Source organism: Sphaerodactylus townsendi, linkage group LG02 (assembly GCF_021028975.2).
Source record: "Sphaerodactylus townsendi isolate TG3544 linkage group LG02, MPM_Stown_v2.3, whole genome shotgun sequence".
Taxonomy (NCBI): domain Eukaryota; kingdom Metazoa; phylum Chordata; class Lepidosauria; order Squamata; family Sphaerodactylidae; genus Sphaerodactylus; species Sphaerodactylus townsendi.
Genome location: NC_059426.1, coordinates 105,276,617 through 105,298,041, shown reverse-complemented (window position 1 = coordinate 105,298,041; position 21,425 = coordinate 105,276,617). Strand labels below are relative to the sequence as shown.

At 40.7% G+C, this 21,425-nt stretch overlaps 1 protein-coding gene across 1 annotated transcript in view; it reads left to right on the top strand.

Moving 5' to 3' along the window:
• Positions 1-21,425, top strand: part of LOC125425699 (SH3 and multiple ankyrin repeat domains protein 3-like) — a 398,055-nt gene that overhangs the window by 51,880 nt on the left and 324,750 nt on the right. The window contains exons 3-8 of the mRNA XM_048483225.1: positions 1,201-1,429; positions 3,856-4,059; positions 12,010-12,081; positions 15,621-15,729; positions 15,914-16,065; positions 19,498-19,665. Coding sequence (XP_048339182.1) covers positions 1,226-1,429; positions 3,856-4,059; positions 12,010-12,081; positions 15,621-15,729; positions 15,914-16,065; positions 19,498-19,665 — 909 coding nt within the window. The 5' untranslated portion in view covers positions 1,201-1,225. The remainder of the gene's footprint in view (positions 1-1,200; positions 1,430-3,855; positions 4,060-12,009; positions 12,082-15,620; positions 15,730-15,913; positions 16,066-19,497; positions 19,666-21,425) is intronic.

Here is a 21,425-nt window from a genome sequence, read left to right as displayed (position 1 = left end):
CTGATTACCGATTAATGGTTGTGATGGGTACAAATATGTGTTGGGTGCAAGTTTTTCTCCAGAATACTGAATAACTGCTATGATAGAATAAATAATGGTCAGCTTGAAGTGCAGTAGAGATTCACTGGCCCTATTGTTCAGCCTGGCAAATCTTGCAGCTTGGAAAGAGTACAGCATCCAACCGCAAACCCCCCCCCCCCCCAATCCTTTGACACACAAGAGGAAGACCCCAAATCTCTGGCAAAAAACTTCCATTTTATATAGAGCAGTGTCTTGTTCTTATGTCAGTTCCTGTTCCCATACCACTTACAGCACCCAATAGTGGGAGTGAGGTCTGGGAGATCTCCTGGAATGACAACTCATTTCTAGGAGACAAAGTAAAATGGTTTGGAGGATGAACTCTATGAAATTATGTACTACTGAGGTCCTTCCACTCCTTTAACTCTTCAGGCTACACTCTCAAAATCTCCAGTCCAGAGTTGGCAAACCTAACTAGAGGTCAATTTGTTGATCAAAGAGGGGACCAACGATAACAAAATGGGGTGGAGAAATAATGTTTTGGGCTGCTTTGAGAATGGGAGAGACAGAGATGTCATAAATTTTAAGTGAAATAATAATATGAATGTGCCCACCTTGGCATGTTATATGAATAGTTGGTGTGCTTGCAGAGGGCCTGAACAGTCAATAGGCAGAGGAAATAGACTTTCAAAAAGGATAAAAATAAAAAGATACAAGGCTAAAATAAACATGGAATTATAACTGCTTTCAAATACTGTTATGTTTGAACACTAATTTTTCTCTGAGCATGTGATATCCACAAATCCAATTTATAGCTATGCTTGCAGAAGATTTGTGGAGGACATAGGAAGAGAACATTCTATACCAGGGGTAGGGAACCTGCGGCTCTCCAGATGTTCAGGAACTACAATTCCCATCAGCCTCTGTCAGCATGGCCAATTGGCCATGCTAGTAGGGGCTGATGGGAATTGTAGTTCCTGAACATCTGGAGAGCCGCAGGTTCCCTACCCCTTATACTATCTTCCAGATTTTACAAAAAATTTGTATATCAGTGACAATCGTCTGATGAACTAGTGTAGATGAAAAAGATGCAACAATACACAGATGCTCCCAATGGCAACAGAAATAAATGAATATTTTTATCTGAGTAATTTCCTTTTTCCTTGTCCTTTGTGTTTTTAGCCAAATGCATTAAGAGGTACTGAACATGCCACGCAGCCCAACTTCCAGTGAAGATGAAATGGCTCAGAGTTTTTCAGATTATTCAGTGGAATCTGAATCAGACAGCTCCAAAGAAGAAACAATTTATGATACTATTAGAGCTACGGCAGAGAAACCAAACAGCAGAATGGAAGACACCCAGAGTAACACATTAGTTATACGAATAATAATTCCTGATTTACAGCAAACGGTAAGAACTCCATTAAGAGATTAATGGGGTGAAACCATCCAATGGACCACACTGAAATAGTAAATTAAATGATGTCTGGTCTGTTCAGAGTGATTTTTTTAACTTTGTAGAAACTTTACTTGAAACCACTGTTTGTGGAATAATTTTGGGAAAACTTAGTTGTCTGCATTAAGACAGGTGGGTGCATGATATTTCGATAAGTAGCAGATTGAAAGTTATCTCTGCATGGTGACATACTTAATGAGAAAAGAATAGCTACTAACAACACAGAAAATGTTCCCTCCCTTTTTCTGGTGTTATTATGGGAATATCCCTTTTGTTTCTCAGCAGTGCTTGTCAAGACCTTTTACAAGGAGCTGAGAGGTAGATTTTGAGCTCCTTTTTATTCCTAAAGAAGACAATATGTGCTGAATCTTTATTAAATACTTGATTTCTCATAAACATTCTCTATAAGCAGTGGGATTGAATAAGAGTTGAGAAAAAAATGAACAAGGAATGTGTTTTCTTTCAAAGCAATGGTTGGGTTATGGCCCATCAGATGAAAGATTAAGTATTTTGGGCTGACTTAAATGTGCAGATGTCCTTGTCTTCAACCAGTTTTCATTTTAGTAATGTAATTTTGCCATTATCTAGTTGTCCATATAGTTTCAGAACTAATTCAGCTTAGATTTATAATGGTCATTTAGCAAAACAAGAACAAAAAACAAACATTTTTTATATATCAGAAAGAAGTCAGGACAAATATCAGGTCACCAGTGACATTTCACTCATATTTAAGCCTGAAGCTGAAGTCATAGAATTTAGAGAGGTTTACAGGCAATCCTGTACATAGTTATTCCACTCAAGTTCCATGGAGTTCAAATGAATTAGGTTGGAGTAATTCTGCATATGATTGCACTGTTAGGTTGTGATCCACCCATAAAAATACTTTAAGATCAAATTGATTTCAGCAGGAGAGATTTAATAAGATTGAGAATTCAGCAAAGATGGGGGGGGGGGTTAAATTCTGAAAAAAATACAGTATTTTAATGGCACCAAAAGGGGGATCCCAAATAATGCCAATTTTTTTCAGAATTATTTCGGCCACTTTGACCCTACCATCTATTTTTTGAAGAAACCTCTCCCCCTCCCTACCTCTCCCCCTCACTTACCTGCTGGCTGGATCTCCAAAGCAGCAGCCAGGGCAGGGCTGAACTCTGGGCTCAGCTCTTCTGGGTCCAGCACTCATCTCTGCACTGCTTCTGCCTCCAAACTCCACATGGGTTCAGAGGCAGCTGTGAGCATTCAGCTCTGCCCCACGTGCTGCCTTTGAACCCATGTAAAATTTGGAGGTAGCTGGAATTTTGAGGGTTTTCGTTTAAATTTCAAAAATTCCTGAAAAAGTTGGAAATGGGATTCAGGTTTTTTTTGTGGTTTTTTTTTAAATTTCCCAGACTACTAAACCTGAACCCCCCCAAATTGGGAAAAACTGTGCTTACCCCTAGATTTAGTTGTCTACTTTACCCTCCCACTGAAAGAGCATAACTTTTAATTCATGCCCCTGGTACTGAAATAAAAATAAAGTCCCCTGTACAAGCATCAAGTCATTGCTGCCCCATGTGGTGATGTCATATCTCAACGTTTACTAGGCATATTTATGGGGTGGTTTGTCATTGCCTTCCTCAGTCATCTACACTTTTCCCCCAGCAAACTGTGTATTTACTTTACCAACTGCAGAAGGATAGCAGGATTAGTCAACCTTGAACTGGCATTGAGTACTAAACATTAAATATTTCACTAAAAAATTCTTAAGGTCATACTAATGATTTTACTTTTGAAGATATGCCAGTAGCTAATGATTACCTTTAACTGGATCTTTAACTGTCCAAGTTCAAGATCAATTGCCTGGAAATATATTTTCTATTGCTTATATATGCATTTTTCCAAATATATGGCAAGTATTACAGATTATAATTCATAACAGAGGTGCAGTTCTTCTATTCACCACATTGTTGCATTGAGTATAAATACATTTTTGTTTAAATTATTTATCTGATATAATATCGCTCATGTTGGAGCAAACATGTAAATTAACTAATTTCTCATGAACAGAAGTTTTATTTTAGCTATTGTGTGGCTAATTGTTACAGAACTTAGAATCAAGCTAGAGATGATGGACATAACCATGTTTGTTTATTCTAGTTCCCCCTCCCAAACAAAGAACCTGATTTTTGAAATCAAAAGAAGATTTCAGGTGAAGGGAGCTAAACGCTTCTCTTTTTGCAGTGATGATTGTTATTAATTTTTAGGAATACTTCCCAAATATTGAATTGAGTTCATCTGTGGTGATCATCTATCCATAACACATGTAAATGTTTTTCCCTTGTAACACATTTTGATACAATATAACAAGAATGTTAATAATAATACATTTCTGTTGTTTACAGAAATGTATTAGATTTAATCCTGAAGCTTCAGTGTGGGTAGCCAAGCAGCGAATACTTTGCACATTGAATCAGAGTTTGAAAGATGTCCTCAATTATGGGTTATTCCAGCCTGCGAATAATGGGAGAGATGGAAAGTTTTTGGATGAGGAACGACTTCTTATGGAATATCCACAACCTGTAAATAAAGGCGTTCCATCATTGGAGGTACTTGAATAAACAATACTTTATTTAAAGTTTGGATATCAGAAAATATTGTGGTAACTGTAGCAGATGTAGATATAAGAATTCAAAACATCTTTTGCATCTCAAGGGCTTTTCAAGTTGTTATAGCCTGGGAGTGGGCTAGGGATGATATGAAGAACTGGTAATAGTTACGTAAATGGATTTTGTATAATTAGCTGCTGTAGCATTCCCATTGACTCAGTGGTTGAGCTACAAGGGGGCAGGGGTGGGCTCCTTGCACCGGGCGTGTGCTGGTGGGGGCAGAAAATTCCCTAAAGAAAATGATTTATGCTTACAGTTGTCTTGGAAAGCTTAATGGGAAATAGGTTCTGCTGGTTTAGTGGCAAATGCTGGATGAACAGGAAACAGTCTCTGCACAAAGCTAGTAGGGAATACCCTGGGTCCTATTCCATATACACTTATTTTGGTAGCTTAAGAATTAATCTGCTCTTCAGAAGATATACAAAACTGATGGGGACAGGATTAAAATATTATAAAATTTGGTTCCTACCAGAAGGCTGTGTTCTGAGCACTTGTAAGCCAGGCTCAGCTTACAGAGTATAAAAAAGGAAGGTATTCCTTTTTAAATTTCTTGTGGAAGGCACTGATGTGGGGAGAAGCAAAAACTAAAGCAGTAGCCACCACCAGGCAAATTATGCTGTAGGCCTCTATCCATGAAGGAAGTCTTGCAGTACCCACAGGGACTCTCTAACCTGTCCCTGTGGAGGGAAAAAAAAGGAAGAGTGAGAGAGAAACCTATGCACAGCAGGAAGAGTATAACATTGGGATTTCAGCTTTGAATATAAGTAAAGCAGCTACTCCATTTAAGACCTTGTTTGATATCTGTCCAGCAACTGAATAACTGAGTGTGAGCTCCCCTGTCAGTGCAAGAAAGAAATTGTGCAGTGATTTAAGTTTAATTAAACACCTTGCATCCAGTTGTTCATTTGTCACCGTGCTGGTGGATATACCAAGAGATCAACTTGTGTAGGGCATAGGAGACTTAGCTATTCAATGCTGACTTTTAGCTGTGCTAGACTTGATCTTAGAGACAGCTTTAGAAACAGCCTATGCAAAGAAGTCCAGAGACCAAGGGGCAAAAAAATCCAACTTGGAAACCAAAGCATGTCACTCCTGGAAATGCACTTTTCAGCAGGTAGTCCAAACCCAGAAGGATAGGGGACTATGTAGTCAGCTGCTATGGAGACTATGTAGCCACTGCTATGGAGACTACCATCACCCGCAGATTTTTAGGTTTACTCATGCTGAATGCCACTGCTGCAAAAGGTCATTTAAAGGTGAACCTGATGCCCACAGCATTTGCCCCTCCCAAGCAAACTTTAACAAATTTGGCTGGTTCCTTTCAGGAGACTCACACCAGCAGTCTTGCAGGAAATAAGTGACCCAACCCAGAGCAAGACTCCCATCAGAGTACCCCCCATTGAAATTTCTACCACAGAGCCAGCTGGGCATAACAGCAAGCACCATTGAAGTCTGTGATGGGGAAAGAACTTGCTGAAGAGCCTGGCAGATTCTGGGGAATTTCTGAGTGTGTAAGCCCTGATTGCACATTTTTTTTGAAGATAAAAGAGCCGAGCTTTCAAGGTGACTCCATATGAGAACTCCTGAGTAGCCAACATCCAGACTTGGTGAACTTTTAGCTTCTGGGGGTGGGGGTGCAGGTGGGTTGAGAAAAGTTCAGAGAGAACTGGCAGCCGTGAGCTTCGTATTAGAACAGGGGAAGTAAGTCTTTTTTTGGGGGCTCATAAAATTGAACCCCAGAGAAGAAAAGTTCCTGACCAGCCTGGATGCTATTACCAGCAGGGCCTCCTGGAGCCACCTTGAAAGTCTGGTGCCTCTATCTTCAAAAATGTGCAGCCTCCTTATACACTCAGAAATTCCCCATTGGCTACAATGGAGCCAAGAATCTGGGCCAATTTCCTGGGGTGCCTGTCCGAGTGCAGTTTTCGTCTAGTGACACCAACATTTCAGGATATCATCCAGATACTGTCCTGATGATACCACCCAAGTTTCGCAAAGTTTGGTTCATGGGGTCCAAAGTTATGGACTCTCAAAAGGGTATCCCCCATCTCCTGTTAGCTCCCATTGGAGAGCAATGGGGGGGATGGAGCACCCCAGCATTGGAGTCCATAACATTGGCCCCCATGAACCAAATGTTACCAAACTCCAGTGGTATCATCAGGACAGTCTCAGATATTACCCTGGTACCCAGTGCTACTAGCTTAAAACTGTGCCCCTAACTGAGAGAAATGTGAAAAAACACTTAAAAACACTCCCCAAAGCCCGAATACCTTGCATTCAGATTTGTTCATATTTGGGCAAGGCATATTTGGCCCATTTTTGCACAAATTCACCCAGATTGGGGCCAAATCTGGTATTTGTTGCATCCAAATCTCCAAGCCTAGTGCTGACATAAAAAGCACCAAACTGACTGAGATCATTTGTTGCTATTGCAGTAGACTTCTCTTGCAATTCTATGCAGAGTTACTTCATTCTAAGCCCACTGATTTCAATAGGTTTTGCCTGGAGTAACCTGTATAGGACTGTACGGCAAGGATTTGTTCTTCCCATTTCTTTTCCCTGTTAACCACTGCATGAAGTAAAAAAGCAGACAATAATGTTTTACTTCTAAATTATTACATAACATACACCAGTTTCTTAGTGACCTCTATTTCACAAATAGTTCTTTAAGTGTAGCAGGAGACTTCTCAATACAAAGAATGTATAATTACATGTACATCGATAGAAAAGGAAAATTGAATGAAAAAAGACTGGTGTTTGTGGCAAATTCTGCGCAAGCTGACTTCACTGGTGTCGGCCCAGTAAAAACACTAGGGGGGGGACTTCCCATGGCTGCCGCCTCCAAATTGAGACAGCACTGCTCCGCCCCAAATGGTGTTTTGTTGCCTTGCTGAATGAGCGAGGCAAATGAAAAACAGCAGCGTCCACCCAGTGCCAAGCAAATGGCACCGGGTGGATGCCGCTTTTTTCTGGCGCTGCTTAAAAAAAACATACCTCCATGTCCCTGCATAGCTCCGTCAGGATGAGGTGACACGCCCCCTGCCCTCCGACCCACTGGCCTGTTGCCTGGGCTACAGGGTCATGTCCCCTCATCCTGACAGAGCTACGCAGGGACACAGAGATACTTAAAAAAAAGTGGTGTGCCTCATGCAGAGGATTGCTGCACAGACCACTACTGACAGCTCCCAAACCCACCCACACACCTGGGGTGTGTGAGCGGCCCAAGGGAGCTACTGGTGTCTTTACACTGGTGTGTGTAGCGGCTCCCTAATTTAAATGGAATCTGCCTCTGAGCTATATTCCAAACCCTTCCGGCCACATTATGCACTTCCGAGAGGGTGCTCTTTGCTCTAAGATGCTGTCCCTTTCATTTAAAAATTTCTTTATTGTTCTTCCTATTTGCTGTTACTTTGGGGTGGGAGGGGTTAAAGCTGTCAAAAAATTAATTTTAATGGAGATCCATTAGACTCCAATTGCTATCTTCTATAATGCTTTATGACATTCAGAAATTCAAATTCTGGACTCCCAAAGGAGAGAAGAAAGGAAATTTAAATCACCATGTGAGCAAGAAAATTAGGGGAAGCCATTTATGATTGATGGATGAAAGGGTTTAGATTGAAAACAAGTAAACAGTCCAAGGAAAGTGTAATTCAAAATCCAGAGTACTCCAGCAAAATGCTATATCATAGCTGCCTCAGGATCTTTATTATTCTTATTTAACAAGTATTTCAGAAATAAAAGATTGCATACAACCTCTAGGATGGGGTGTACACCCCATTAATAGTAATAAGTCCTTTTAAATAATAGGGTAGATTCTTCGACAGTCTTAAGTGCTGCTTTCCTACCATCCAACAGCCTCTTTATACGGCTGCTCCTAAGCAGTGGCGTATCTAGGCAAACTGGAGCCCTGGGCAAAACCACAAGGTTTTGATTGCTCCCCATGGGCAGCCACCCTCCCCACCATGACCAAACAATGATTTTTTCCACCCAGGTCGAACTTTCAGGAAATCACCATCATTTATAGAACATGCCCCAACTCACAAATCCTGGACGGACACAGCAATGGGCCATGCCACACAGCAGAAATATTTTTTTTTTGAAAAAAATTCAAAATGCTTTCAAAATGTTTTATTGCACTGTGAAAACATTTTATGGTGTTGTATCCAGTCCTCCCAATTGGGGGAAACAGCATCACTTTCAATGTTATGCCAGCTACCTAGTTTAAACAAGTGATGCTAGAATCTACCCCCAAACCGCATCATTTTCAATGGTGTTTAAACTAGAGAACTGAATTGCTCATTTTAAATCCACCTTCCAAAGGGAGAATCTGGGGTCCCCAACTTTAAATAACATTGAAAGTGATGCTATTTTCGAAGAGGTGGATTCCTTCCCCACCCTGAGAAACAGCATCCCTTTCAATGTTTAAACTGGGGACCTCCAGATTCTCCTTTAAATCCAATACTTGCCAATGGGGTGGATTTAATAATACAAATAACTAATAACCATAATGCAAATCCGCTAATAATAAACAACTAACAACCCACTTTTAATTAAGGCATTGAGAGGGGCCGAAAGAAAGAAAAGAAAACAAGCATTGGCAGGAAGGGGTTGGATTTAAAAAAAGGAGAATCTGGGGGAAATTCTAGGGGGGGTTCAGTTACAGTATGAATGCTTGACACCAACATTTCTCAGAGTATCTTTGCTGGAGATCCCTACAGATGGTACCACACCCAGGTTTGAGTGAAGTTTGGGTTCAGGGGGGGCCAAAGTTATGGACCATCAAAGGTTTAGCCCCACATCTCCTCATTAGCTCACGAGCTGGAAACAATGGGGGATGGGAGACTCCCTTGGGGAGCGCCCAACACAGGGGAGTCCATCACTTTGGGACTCCCCTAAACCAGTGGTGGTGAACCTTTGGCACTCCAGATGTTATGGACTACAATTCCCATCAGCCCCTGCCAGCATGACCAATTGGCCATGCTGGCAGGGGCTGATGGGAATTGTAGTCCATAACATCTGGAGTGCCAAAGGTTCGCCACCACGGCCCTAAACCAAACCTCACCAAACCTGAGTGATATTGTCTGGAGAGTCTCCTGAAAAATTCCTGAAATGTTGGTGCTGCTAGCCTGAAAACTGTGCCCCCTGCAGGCCAAAAATGGAAAATTACAAAAAAATCCCACAAACGAACCTGCATTTTTGGTGCCCACCACAAGATGACGCCCTGGGCAACTGCCCACTTTGCCCAATGGGAGGAACGCCTCTGGTCCTAAGAGCAAATTATTACACAACTAACCAGTTAGGGGACTGGGAGGGAATACCTAGATAGAGAATCTCCTCCAAGCATCATGGCTCTGGTCTTTCAGGGAACATGAGAGAGATGCGAAGTCAAGAGAAGGCAATGGTACTTTATTTTTAGAAGGAAAAGTGGCAGTACTAATGTTCCATCCTCTTCTACACCCCTAGGCACTCAAATACATATCTTTTAAAGGATGAATATATTTTTCAGAACAGTCTTTCTTTTCCTCAGCCATACATGGACGTTTTTGAATAATGTCTAGTAAACTCAAGTCTATTTTTGTCTTGGGCCACAATATCTAATTACTAGTTTGGAAATTGTAGCATGTTGAGAGCATGAACAGTAGTTGTGGCAGAATTTTAATAAGGAATTCTGTTAAAAAGTGAGGTTATTTTTTAAAATTGAATGAAAAGTATATAGAATTGTACTGTTTTCAATTTTCAAACATAATTATGGTAGTTGATGTGCCACCCTTCAGGGGGCTACTGCAGGTGTGTTTTGAAAACATTCCTACTCTGTGAGTAGAGGATGATTGAGAAAAAAAAGAGAGAGAGAAGGAAGGTGGTATTGGGAATAATCACTTGCAACCCAAATTCTTGTTCATCTGTGCTGAAGGACCTGACCAGAGGCATAGCAAGGGGGAAAAGTGGCCGGTGCACTGGTGCGTCCTCTGCCCCGCCCCGCCCCAGAACACCCCCGGAACACCCTTTCCACATCCCCACAGGGGCACATGCCCAGTGCATCCCGCCCCCTTGGAGCTATGCCTTTGGACTGTTCCCTTATGGGCTGTGCTGACTGTTCCCTTATGGGCAGTGCTGGGTTAATTTTCTGTGAAATCACATGTTTAGAACCCAAGGAATAGTTAAGTTTAAATTTTTCACTCCCTTTGCATTTTGGATGTTTCTGAACTATATTTTGGACCACCTGACTATCCAACTAACCGGATAATTGAATTGTGGGACTTTAGACTGAAGGAGAATGGAGCGGTGCGGCTTCTCCCTGTCTCCTTTATTTTTGCCTGCTATTACCTCGCAATGCAGGCGTATTTTGTGTGATGAGCTTGGAGGCCCCCCCTGAGATTCTTGGGTGGGCCTGGCCCAGGGGGTCAGTAGCAGAGACCCCTTGGCAACAACAACAACAAACTGACTGGACCCGAAAATGCAGATCTCTCCACACAGCTGGGCTGGGGTGCTCTTGCTTAATGCCAGAGCCCCCCAAAGGGTGCATGAGAGTTTTTTTACTCAGCAATCAAAATTGGGTGTGTCCCAGGGAAAACATGCCAGCGGTGGCAACCCTTAGAAGGAAGGCAAGTTTGTGATCAGATAGAATAACTATTAATGTGCCCAGCACCACTCTTTGGACAGAATAACAACTTAAGACCTGGCACCCCACCTCCTGAAGCTCCAGGGTTCCTTACACTTACATGGACTGTTTGGCTTTAGGTGTTGCCTCTTTATTGGGGGGGGGGCGGGAGTGAATGTAATTAGTGAGATTGTATTAGGTCTCCCCCTCCTGCTTTGATGTTGTTATATTGGTAGTGTTTATTGTATTATTGCATATTCAGCTAGCGTTAGGTAGAGTTAATTAGTTTAGCTTAGGTATATGTTTAGCTTAGAGGTATGTTATTGTATTTAGATTTATTATTAAGCTAGGCTTTTGTGCTAACATAGCTGTAGTTGATATCAGGGGTTAGTTCTTGGGTCACTGTGTTGTTTTGTAGTATGTTATTGAAAAAGAAAGTCGCCATCTATTATTGTTGTTATGCTGCTAATGATGTTTGTTGTTATGAGTATTATTGCTTTATATAATTTATGTTATGATTACTGATACTGTTATGTGATGTTATGATGCTATATTGCTGATGTCTATTGTTATAATCCTAGGTTTAAAATGTTATATTCACTTCAGTTAGAATGCTATGTTATAATGCTATGTTATTTATTCTATGTTTATTGATGTTATGTTTTTGCTGGTTGTTATCTAATGTTATGCTGTTGATATTGCCATTTTGCAGCTGTTGTTCACCTCCCTGAGCCCTTTGGGGGAGGGCGGTATATAAATCTAATAAACCAAGCTAAACTAGATAAAATTTCTTAGCAATGGATTGGAAAGAATGAGACTGTTTGGAGTTGGGAGTCCCATTTGACCCCAGCTGCTATCCCTTTGTGTCCAGGATAATAGTAATGTTTGGCCCATTTAGTATGCAGTCTTTTCTACATGGCCCACTAGAATCGAGGAAAAGAAATTGCACAGTAAGGAACTGAATTCATTTCATGTGAATTTTCCTTTAATGGTGTGGGATTTTTGAGATTCCTCTAACAAAGAGCCCTGTAGAGTTTGAAAGTCTAAATGTATTATCCAACAGAAATCCATACAGGAAACAATCACATGACAATGAACCATTGATAAAACATACTGATTTTTATGGGAGAGTTAAGCCCACACATCCATGTTTCCATAGTTCCTTACTATGTTAACTCACTTTCAAAACACTTGAGAGATTTACTGATAGGTTTGGGTCACTGTTATTAATTTTTAAAAACAACTATTTCTGCAATGAAGAATAACATTGAAATTCTCGGTTGTCTTTTCAGTTTAGGTACAAGAAAAGAGTATATCGGCCATTTAATCCCGATGCAAAGCAGCTAGCCAAGCTACACACCAAGGTACACCCAATTCTGAAGAATTATTGTACAGCATTTAATGTGTTAAAGTAGCAGAAAATGTGCTAGTCTCAAATGTAATCACTGACCTTTCATTAAAATCCTCCAATTTTAATGACATGCCAAAGAAAATAAAATGAAGGCTGCAGCCTGCATATTAATGGCCTGTGACCCAATGTACATCTGTTTATTTGGCTGATTGGAAGTCAAACAGAAAAAGAAGCTCTTATAATGAATTATGCACAAGGATCTTTAAACATTTTGACACCTATAATACTACGGCCTTTCTTCAGATGATATGGTCTCTCTGGAACTGTACCTAGAGAAAAAAAAACGGAGCATGCTTGAAGTTTCTATGCTCCTCCTGGCCTCTTTTTCTCATTTTCCCACAGGAAAAACTGAACAATTGAACTTGGGAATTCTGGATTTATTTTGACCTCTTTTACCCTGTGAGAAGATTTCTAAAACTCAGGGTAATAAAATTTGTGTCCCACTCCCTGTCTGTATAGACTTGGGAGGAAATGTTTTATGAACAGGACCTTTAAATAAGCAAGGATTCTTTGCCCACCTTTCATGATGAGGAATTTTTCTTATATACATACATTAGCCTTTATTGGTATAATCGGAAAGCAAAATGAATACAATTACAATAAAAACAAAAGGCCCCCAAAGGACCATAACAGATACATACTATTGGGTACTCTCAGCTATCTCCATAATAAAATTGGCGACCTCTTCACAAAGATTAGGGTCCGAGTTATTCAGCAATAAGGATAACCTAATCAGATCTGGCAGCCCAGATTGGAAAAGAGAATATAAGTTGATATATTTAGATCTGATTTTAACAAATCTGGTTCAGTGCAAAAGTTGGTGGGCCAGGGTTTCAACCACTGCAGCTGCATAACCTTGCAGATTTTTCTAGGTTAGTAAACCTACCCTTTAATAGGGCAGAGGGCATAACGTTGAATTGCGCAATGGTAAGAGCTCTCCTTGCACATGCGGTTCTGCTCAAATGGAATTAAGAATTGTGTAGGGGAGCAGGTTCGTTTGGCTGCTAGGTGTGAATGTTCAAATTCCAGATCTAAAAGCCAGTCTTTAAGTGTATTGAACGCTTCTGCACAGGACATTAAATAGAGTGATTCGAGTGGCAAGCCAATGGATATGATCTTCCTCTCGATTAAGGAGAACCAGGGGTTAGCCTGCGTGTCCTGAAGTATCAAGGAGATAAGGGAGCATTCAGATGGAAGGTAGTGAAGACGGAGCCAGAATCTGAAGGCTCTAAGAAGCCATGCTTTGAGTTCTAAGGTGTTTTGTCCCAGTTCTAAGCACAAGGCTGCGTAAGGAACACAGTTTGGGACTAGGAGGGATTTTTCCTTGAGCCTAAGGATGGGCAAGTGGCAGCATGTCACATAGCCGGATGAGGGCATTAAAGCCTTTTGAGTGATCCAAACAGCCTTCCGTTCCCTACCCCAGATGCAGCTTGCTTCTCCTTCCACATCTATCCTCCAGAAGGGCAGGTGTGAGCTGGTTTCTAAAGAGCTGAGTGGGATTTTTTTCCTCCTCAAAGTGAGACTTTCCTTTCCACAATTCCAGTGGTCAGCAGCAGAGAATTTTAAATATTTTTAAAATGTGGTTCTTTCACTGCGAAACAGAATTTGAATGTTAGTTGTCTGGCTTAATCCAAAGGAGTGTGCCTCTTTTCAAGAGATCAGGATCTAGATATACCAGGGATACATAGGTAGAACATACAGTAAGCTATAATAGTCGTTCAGCCCTATCCAGAGCCAGAGGCGTAGCTGGGCCAGAGTGTGCCCGGTGCGCGCTTTGAGTTTTCCGCCCCCCAACGGCACCCTGTCCCTCTCCCCCTCTCTTACCTTGGTGCAGGCTGGAGAAGCAACCTGTTCCCTTCAGGCTGGAAACAGCCTGGTGGGAACTACACTTCCCATGAGACCCTGGGGTTCACAAGGTCTCATGGGAAGTGAAGTTCCCACCAGACCGTTTTCAGCCTGAAGGGAACAGGCTGCTTCTCCAGCCTGCATTGCTCCAGGAAGGTAAGTGTCTGTGCGGGGGGAGGGGGTGCCAAGGAGGAACGGGTGTGTGTGATTTTTGGGGGGGGGCCCAGGCATGTGCCTGGTGCAACACACACCCCAGGCCCCCTGGTAGCTCCACCTCTGTCCAGAGCCCCTATAGCAGAACATGGCACCAATGCAGCGCCACTTCCACTGCCTTCAAGAGCGATTTTCGGTCACATGAGGAGGCAAAAAACAAACAAGCCTCCCCACTACCAAAAGAACCTTTGGGTTCTATGGACTTACACCACCCAAAAGGGTGGCATAAGTCCAAGTCCTTAGTGCCAGTATTCCGACAGGTAAAGGTCAGGTGGAAGCTGACTAACGTTGACTCCATCCCAGGCCATGTGTCCAGAATGCACCCATTATTCCAGGGCAAATCGATTGGCACAGCACAATGCCATCTCTATAGGTGGATTTGAGCCCCCCCCCCACACTTTGGATTGGGTCCTAAGACCAGTAGGTAGTGACTGGCACTTTTGTAAATAATACTTTGCTGTAGGAATCTAATCAATATCCACTTAGAACCACAGCATTATTTTAGTCTGAGATCACTGATGTCCTTGGCATTAATCTAAAGCAGTGGTTCTTAACAGGGGTTGCCTCTCTGCATCAGTGTTCTCCATCTGTAAAATGGATAAATGTTAGGGTTGGGGGTCACCACAGCATGAGGAACTGTATTAAAGGGTCACAGCATTAGGAAGGTTGAGAACCACTGGTCTAAAGTAAGGGAGAGAAGGCAGCTTGGTTTAATCCAATATTTTTGGACCTCAGAAGCTAAGCTGTATCTGTACTTATACTGTATCTGTATCTGCTGATCACCAAGAAAGACTCTGCAGAGGAAGGCAATGGCAAATCACCTCGCTTACTTTGAAAACCCCTTACTAGAATCACCATAAATAGATTGTGCCTTGATGGCACTTACTCAAGTATGTAGGATTGCAGTTTTCCCCCAGTCATAAACAACTGAACAATTCAGATTTTGAGTTACTACTTAAAAATGTGAACCGTTTAATAAATAAAAAAAAACTTTGTCTAAACAAGAGGGGAAAGCCACAAGGAGATCATGTATCTATTTCAGTTAGATGTACTTTCAGCAGGAAAGGAGAACTAAGAAGCTGAGCAGTGGCTTCGCAGAAAATATATTTATACTTTCTCCTCATAGACAAGTACTGATGCTAGTCTGCATTATTTCCTGCCTGTTTTGCAGCTGCCATGTTTTACTAATGTACATTTTCTGAGATATATAAATAAGAGGTATACAATGTATTCATAGATTTGTCTGCTTGAAACATGTAATCCAGATGTACATAGGATGGTAACTGACAATTTAGGAGGTGTTCGATCCCAGATGCCCACTATATGTTTCATGAGTGTATGTACATGCCCTCAGATATATACCAATTTTGCATGTTGCCTGTAACTGAAATATATCTATTTTACAGTAATAAAATATCTTTCATATTTTTGTAGGCTAATCTGAGAAAATTTATGGACCATATTCACCACCTCTCTGTTGAAAAAATAACAAAGATGCTGGACCGAGGACTTGATCCTAACTATCATGACTTAGAAAGCGGAGGTATGAAATAGATGTTAGAAACAAAATATACGAATCTTCATTAACTCTAATACAATATACTCCTAGTGAGTGAGGAGTCTGGATCTGTTTTTAACAAATCAGCTTCATGTGCCTAACATGGTGCCATCAGTAAAAATATGAATTCTCTAATTAATTGCTTCTTTTTAATTCTTGCCCACTTTAGAAACCCCACTGACTTTGGCAGCTCAACTTGGCAATGCTGTTGAAGTGATCAAAGCTCTGAAAAATGGAGGAGCTCATTTAGATTACAGAGCCAAAGATGGCATGACAGCATTACACAAGGCAGCCAGAGCCAAGAACCAAGTAACGCTGAAGGTAAATTCTTTCAGAGGTATATTGCATGTGGTTCTATATGAAGGAAATGCTCAAAGTTAATTCTCAGAACCCACAATGGGTGTTTTAATTTACTTGTTTCTACCGTTGACTATTAACTTGCAGGACCAGCTTTTAACAAAGAGTCCATTTTGTCATAGGTTGTGAAACTTTACCTCGTTAACTTTCTGAAGGGAGTGAGAAGAATGTAACAGTTGTTTATTAGTAATTGAAAGTGAATATTAGTTTCTAATACCATTTGTTAGGTATTAACAATTTTTGCTGTTCTACTTGCACTTCAGATTTTGTTTTTATGAATTTAATTTATGCCTTAATTCAGCAGTATTGGAAACCTGCTGTGTTTTAAGGAACCATGTGGCAATACAACTACAGAATATATGAATTATTGGAAACCACAAGATTCAGTTGTGTTAATATTATGCCATTAAACACTAATCTGGATCTTTTACAGTTCTTATTTTCTTCTGCAACTTTTATATAGATTGCCTCTCTCCTATCACTTTGTAATAACAAAGAATTGATTAATGAATCCCATATTCCCTAGTTTCTAGTCTAAGAATACTTATTTAGAAATAAACCTCAGAATTATTCTTGAAAATTAGTTCTAATTATGTTTCAGGACTGCCGCCTGCTATCACAATCCTAAATATATTTACTTGAAAGTAGATCCTTTCTGCTTGCAATGCTGCATAATTCCAAGAAAGTTGGTCTGTTATATATTTACTGAGAAATGTCCAGTTGGTACCGCTCCCCCTATAATCTATACTCATTATTGTGAGCCCTATCTTCTGCTGCCAACAGGAACAGCTTCCTGCCTTCTTTTAAGTTACAGTTTTTCAAATACTTCGAGAGCTTCATGTTTCCCCAAACCTCCTTATCTGCAAACTAAACATTTGCCTTTTATTGTAGGACTTGGTCTACAGGTCCCCAATCATCCTTGTCACTCTCCTCTGTACCCACTCCATTCTTTCTGTATTCCTTTTTTAAAAGAACTGTACACTCTACTCCAGATGTGATCTGACCAACAGCAGGATTATGACATCTTGCAGTTTGAATGTTATGCCCACATTGATACACCCCAATACTGTATTACATTTTTTGTTACTGCAACACACTGATTGCTCATATTCAGCTTATAGTCCACCATATCCTTAGATCTTGTTCATACAATGTTACCCAGAAACGCATCCCTCATCCAGTACATGAGATTCTCATTTTTGTTATGTAGATATAGAACTCTGCACTTGTCTTTGTTGAATTGCATCTGTTCACATCCTCCCACTTTCCCAGTGTTCTCATATCTTGTTGAATTCTATTTTTATCTTCCAGAGTGTACACTCCTCCTCCCAATTTAGTGCCATTTACAGATTTAATGAGTAGTCCCTCCACCCCCTGATCCAGATAATTTATAAAAAATATTGAAAAGTATCAAGCTCAGAACTGAGCCCTGTGGCACCACACGGGGCATCTCCTCCAATCAGAAGAAATACTATTTGGGTGTGGTTCACCAACCAGGTCCTAGAACAGTGGTGGTGAACCTTTGGCATGCCAAATGTTATGGACTACAATGTTATGGACTACAATTGGCCATGCTGGCAGGGGCTGTTGGGAATTGTAGTCCATAACATCTGGAGTGCCAAAGGTTCGCCACCACGGTCCTAGAGTGTAGTCTCACTGCTCCAGCTTACCTATCAGAACATCATGTGGGACCCTGTCAAAAGCTTTACTGAAATCAAGGTAAACAATGTTGATGACATTCCCACAATTCAGTAAGTTCATCAGTCAATCAAGGAGGGAAATGAGGTTGGTCTAGAGGGACTTGTTAGGAACAAATCTGTGCTGACTTCCCTGGATCCACAAACTGTCCTTCAGATGTCCACAGATTGACCACTTTAAAATCTGCTGTAATATCTTTCCTTGGACACAGGTTAGACTGACTGGCCTATAGTTCATAAGTCATCCCTTATTTCTTTTTTGTAGGTTGGGATAACATTCATGATCCTCCAGTCTTGTGGCTCATATTCCATCCTGCAAGAGGTCTTGAAGACCATTGCTCTGCAAGCTTCCTATAATTTTTTTGAGTACTCTTGGTTGTGTTCAATCCCAACCAGATGATTTGTACAAATCTAAGGCATCTAGATGACTTTCAACAACCACTCTGTCCATGCCAACCAGCAGCCAAGATGCTGTGGCTTGCCTACTACCATCTCTAGATGAGCCTGTTATCTTCTCCAGGGGGGAAAAAACTGAGACAAATAGGCGTTGAGTCTTTCTGCTTTCTTTCTGTCATCAGTCCGAATGTCTCTATTTTCACCCAACAGTGAGTCTATTGCCTCTTTTATCTTGCATTTGCTTCTCAGATATCTAAAGAAGCATTTCTTGTTGTAGTGAGCCTCTCTGGTCAGCCTCAGCTCACTCTGAGCTGTGGCCTTTCTGATAACTGACCTACAGTGCCCAGCAACTTTCTGATACGCTTCTTTAGAGGTATGTCCATAACTCCATTTCTTGAATATTTCCTTTTCTTTCTTAGCTCATCATAAAGCTGTCTGTTCATCCACACTGGCTTATTCGATCTCCTACTTTGTTTCTATCTTGTGGGAATAGTGATGTTTTGAGCTGTAAAGAACTCTTATTTTAGGAGGTCTCAGCCATCACTTGCTCCTTTCCCTTCCAGAAGTTTTGCCCATAGAATGTATAGGACTGCAGCCTTGGAGTTCAATCTTCAACATAGTCGTACCCTTCTAAGCCTATTGACTTCAAAGGACTTAGAAGAGTGTAACTCCATTTATGATTGTTCTTCAAGTATGCACTTTAGGAATGTGTATTGGAAAGATGTGAATTACCCATGTTTCCCTGAAAATAAGACAGGGTCTTATATTAATTTTTGCTCCAAAAGATGTGTTAGGGCTTATTTTCAGAGGATGTCTTATTTTTTTCCATGATTTTGCACCCCCCACGTGACCAGATCAGATGCACTGGGGAGTCTGTAACTTGGGCTTACTTTTGGAGTAGGTCTTATATTTCAAGCATCCTCCAAAAATCCCGAAAAATCATGCTAGGGCTTATTTTCGGGGTAGGTCTTATTTTTGGGGAAACAGGGTATATGTGGTGGTAGAAAGTGCTGTCAAGTCACATCTAACTTATGGTGACCCTGTAGAGTTTTCAAGGCAAGCAATGTTTAGAGGTGGTTTGCCATTGCCTGCCTCCCTGTCACATGATCCTAGTTTTCCTTGGAGATCTTCCATCCAAATATTTACCAGGGCTGATCCTACTTAGCTTCCAAGATCTGAAAAGATCCGACTAGCCTGGGCTATCCAGGTCAGGGCTATGAGTTATATAGACCACTTTATTTAGCTCTTAGTCTACATTATAATTTATGCTTATCCATTCTTCAAAAATTTTCTTTACTTACAGATTTTGTTGGAACTTGGAGCATCTCCAAACTACAAAGATAGCTGTGGTCTGACCCCACTGTATCATACTTCTGTAGTTGGGGGAGATCCTTACTGTTGTGAGCTGTTACTTCATGAACATGCTACTGTTGGATGCAAAGATGAAAATGGATGGCAAGAGATTCACCAGGTAGGAAAGATTTTTTTGATGTCTTAAGATCAATGCATGGCACATTCAGACATTAAGAACAAACCTCTGTTTATTTATGATAAGCTTAAACCCAATTAATGGTTATATCGGCACGTGCCCTAATTAATCAGCTCTGCAGAAATTGAAGAGGGAACTCTTCAACTAATCCCAGTTCATCATGATGTCGAAATGTGGGTTGCTGGACAAACAGAAGTTTATTCTGTTCCAAAGCAGAATTGGGTTCTAAACCAAAATTAAATGTGTTTTAACTCTGACTTGGAGTGTGAGGAAGAAATAAACTCCAGTTTGCCAGGTAGCTGCATTTGGGTGTCATCATGACTCCGGTGGAAAACTATTTCAATTAGGGCATTTTTGGTTTCTTCAATGTTGAAATGCATTTTCAGTACTATTGTGCACATTAATATTCATGTTGTTTCAATACTATTATTATCTTTTTGTTCTCAGTATATTATCGTTTGAGCTTTTTTGCTATTGTGATTTTATTCGTGACATCAATGTTGCATCTGATTGAATGTCATGAATGCTGGTAAATTAAAGCAGGTAGGATTAAACTTTAATAAGAGAAAATGAGTCTGAGGAGAGGGGAATTAAAGACAGAGAAAAAAATGGTGTCAAGATGCAACATTGGTCAAGGAAATAAAATAATACCAAACATGACAAGGCTACCTTAGTATGAACGAAGTCAAGTATTTTGTTCACTTAAAAGAAACCTAACTCTAAGATGGGTGAACATCCTGGAAATCCCTAGTTTGTCTACAAAAATCTCCACTTCTACAATTTTATAAGGTATTATGTGCTTAAGCAGCCCACTTTCCCCTTTTCTTTAAGTGATCCTCAACTGCTTTTAGTAGTTCTGCGGTTAATGACCAGTTTTCATCAAGCTATGAGAAGAGTCTTTTATTTTGGATTATTTTATAAAGCCATATTTTATTGCATACCTTGGAAGCCTTCATTAATAACTTGTTTTACTGTTATTAAAAACAACAAGCATTTGTTGAATACCTGTGAATATTTGTTTTTAGGGTTGGAGTTGTATTCTCCTTCCTTTAAAACTTTGAATTAATTATAACTTTGTAAAAACTAACATTGATTAGAATTGCACAGTGTGTTATTTGGGATAAAAGTCTGTAATATTACACTATTTCCCATATTTTAGAACATTATACCCCCGTCCAGTTGGAATTTTAAAATTGTCTCCTGCAAATACAGAAGAAAGTATGCTGTTATAGAGATGAATATGCAAAGAAAGAGGAGTGAGGGAGTGGAGTGGAGTGAGTGAGGGGTGGTATGCAAGGGAGGGGAGGGAGAGGGAGGGGTGGCATGCAAGGGAAAGGGGAGGCGAGATAAATACATCTAGGCGAGATAAATACATCTCTCTTTGGTAGGCTAAAATGTTCCAAGGGTACAAGTGTTGATTTCCAGTTTTCCAATCTGGACTTTCCAAGATCTGACAGAGGTTGATCCCAGTCCTTTATGTCTTGGGTTAACTCTCTCAGCAAACACACTCTTTGGATAACAACAGGGTCCAAGAGGGTCATAGATGCTGTTAATGGTAGATAACACTTCTCTTCATGTGAAGCTTTTCTGTGTATCTGGAACTCGAAAAGTGAAGTTGTCTTGCACAACATTCCAACATAAACTTTGGCTTCCTTGTATTGGTTAAAATTCTTGTCTGAATTCTAAGGTTTCCATTCCCTTGGCTCTATCTTCTTTGGGAAAGGCTTGCAACACTTCTGGGC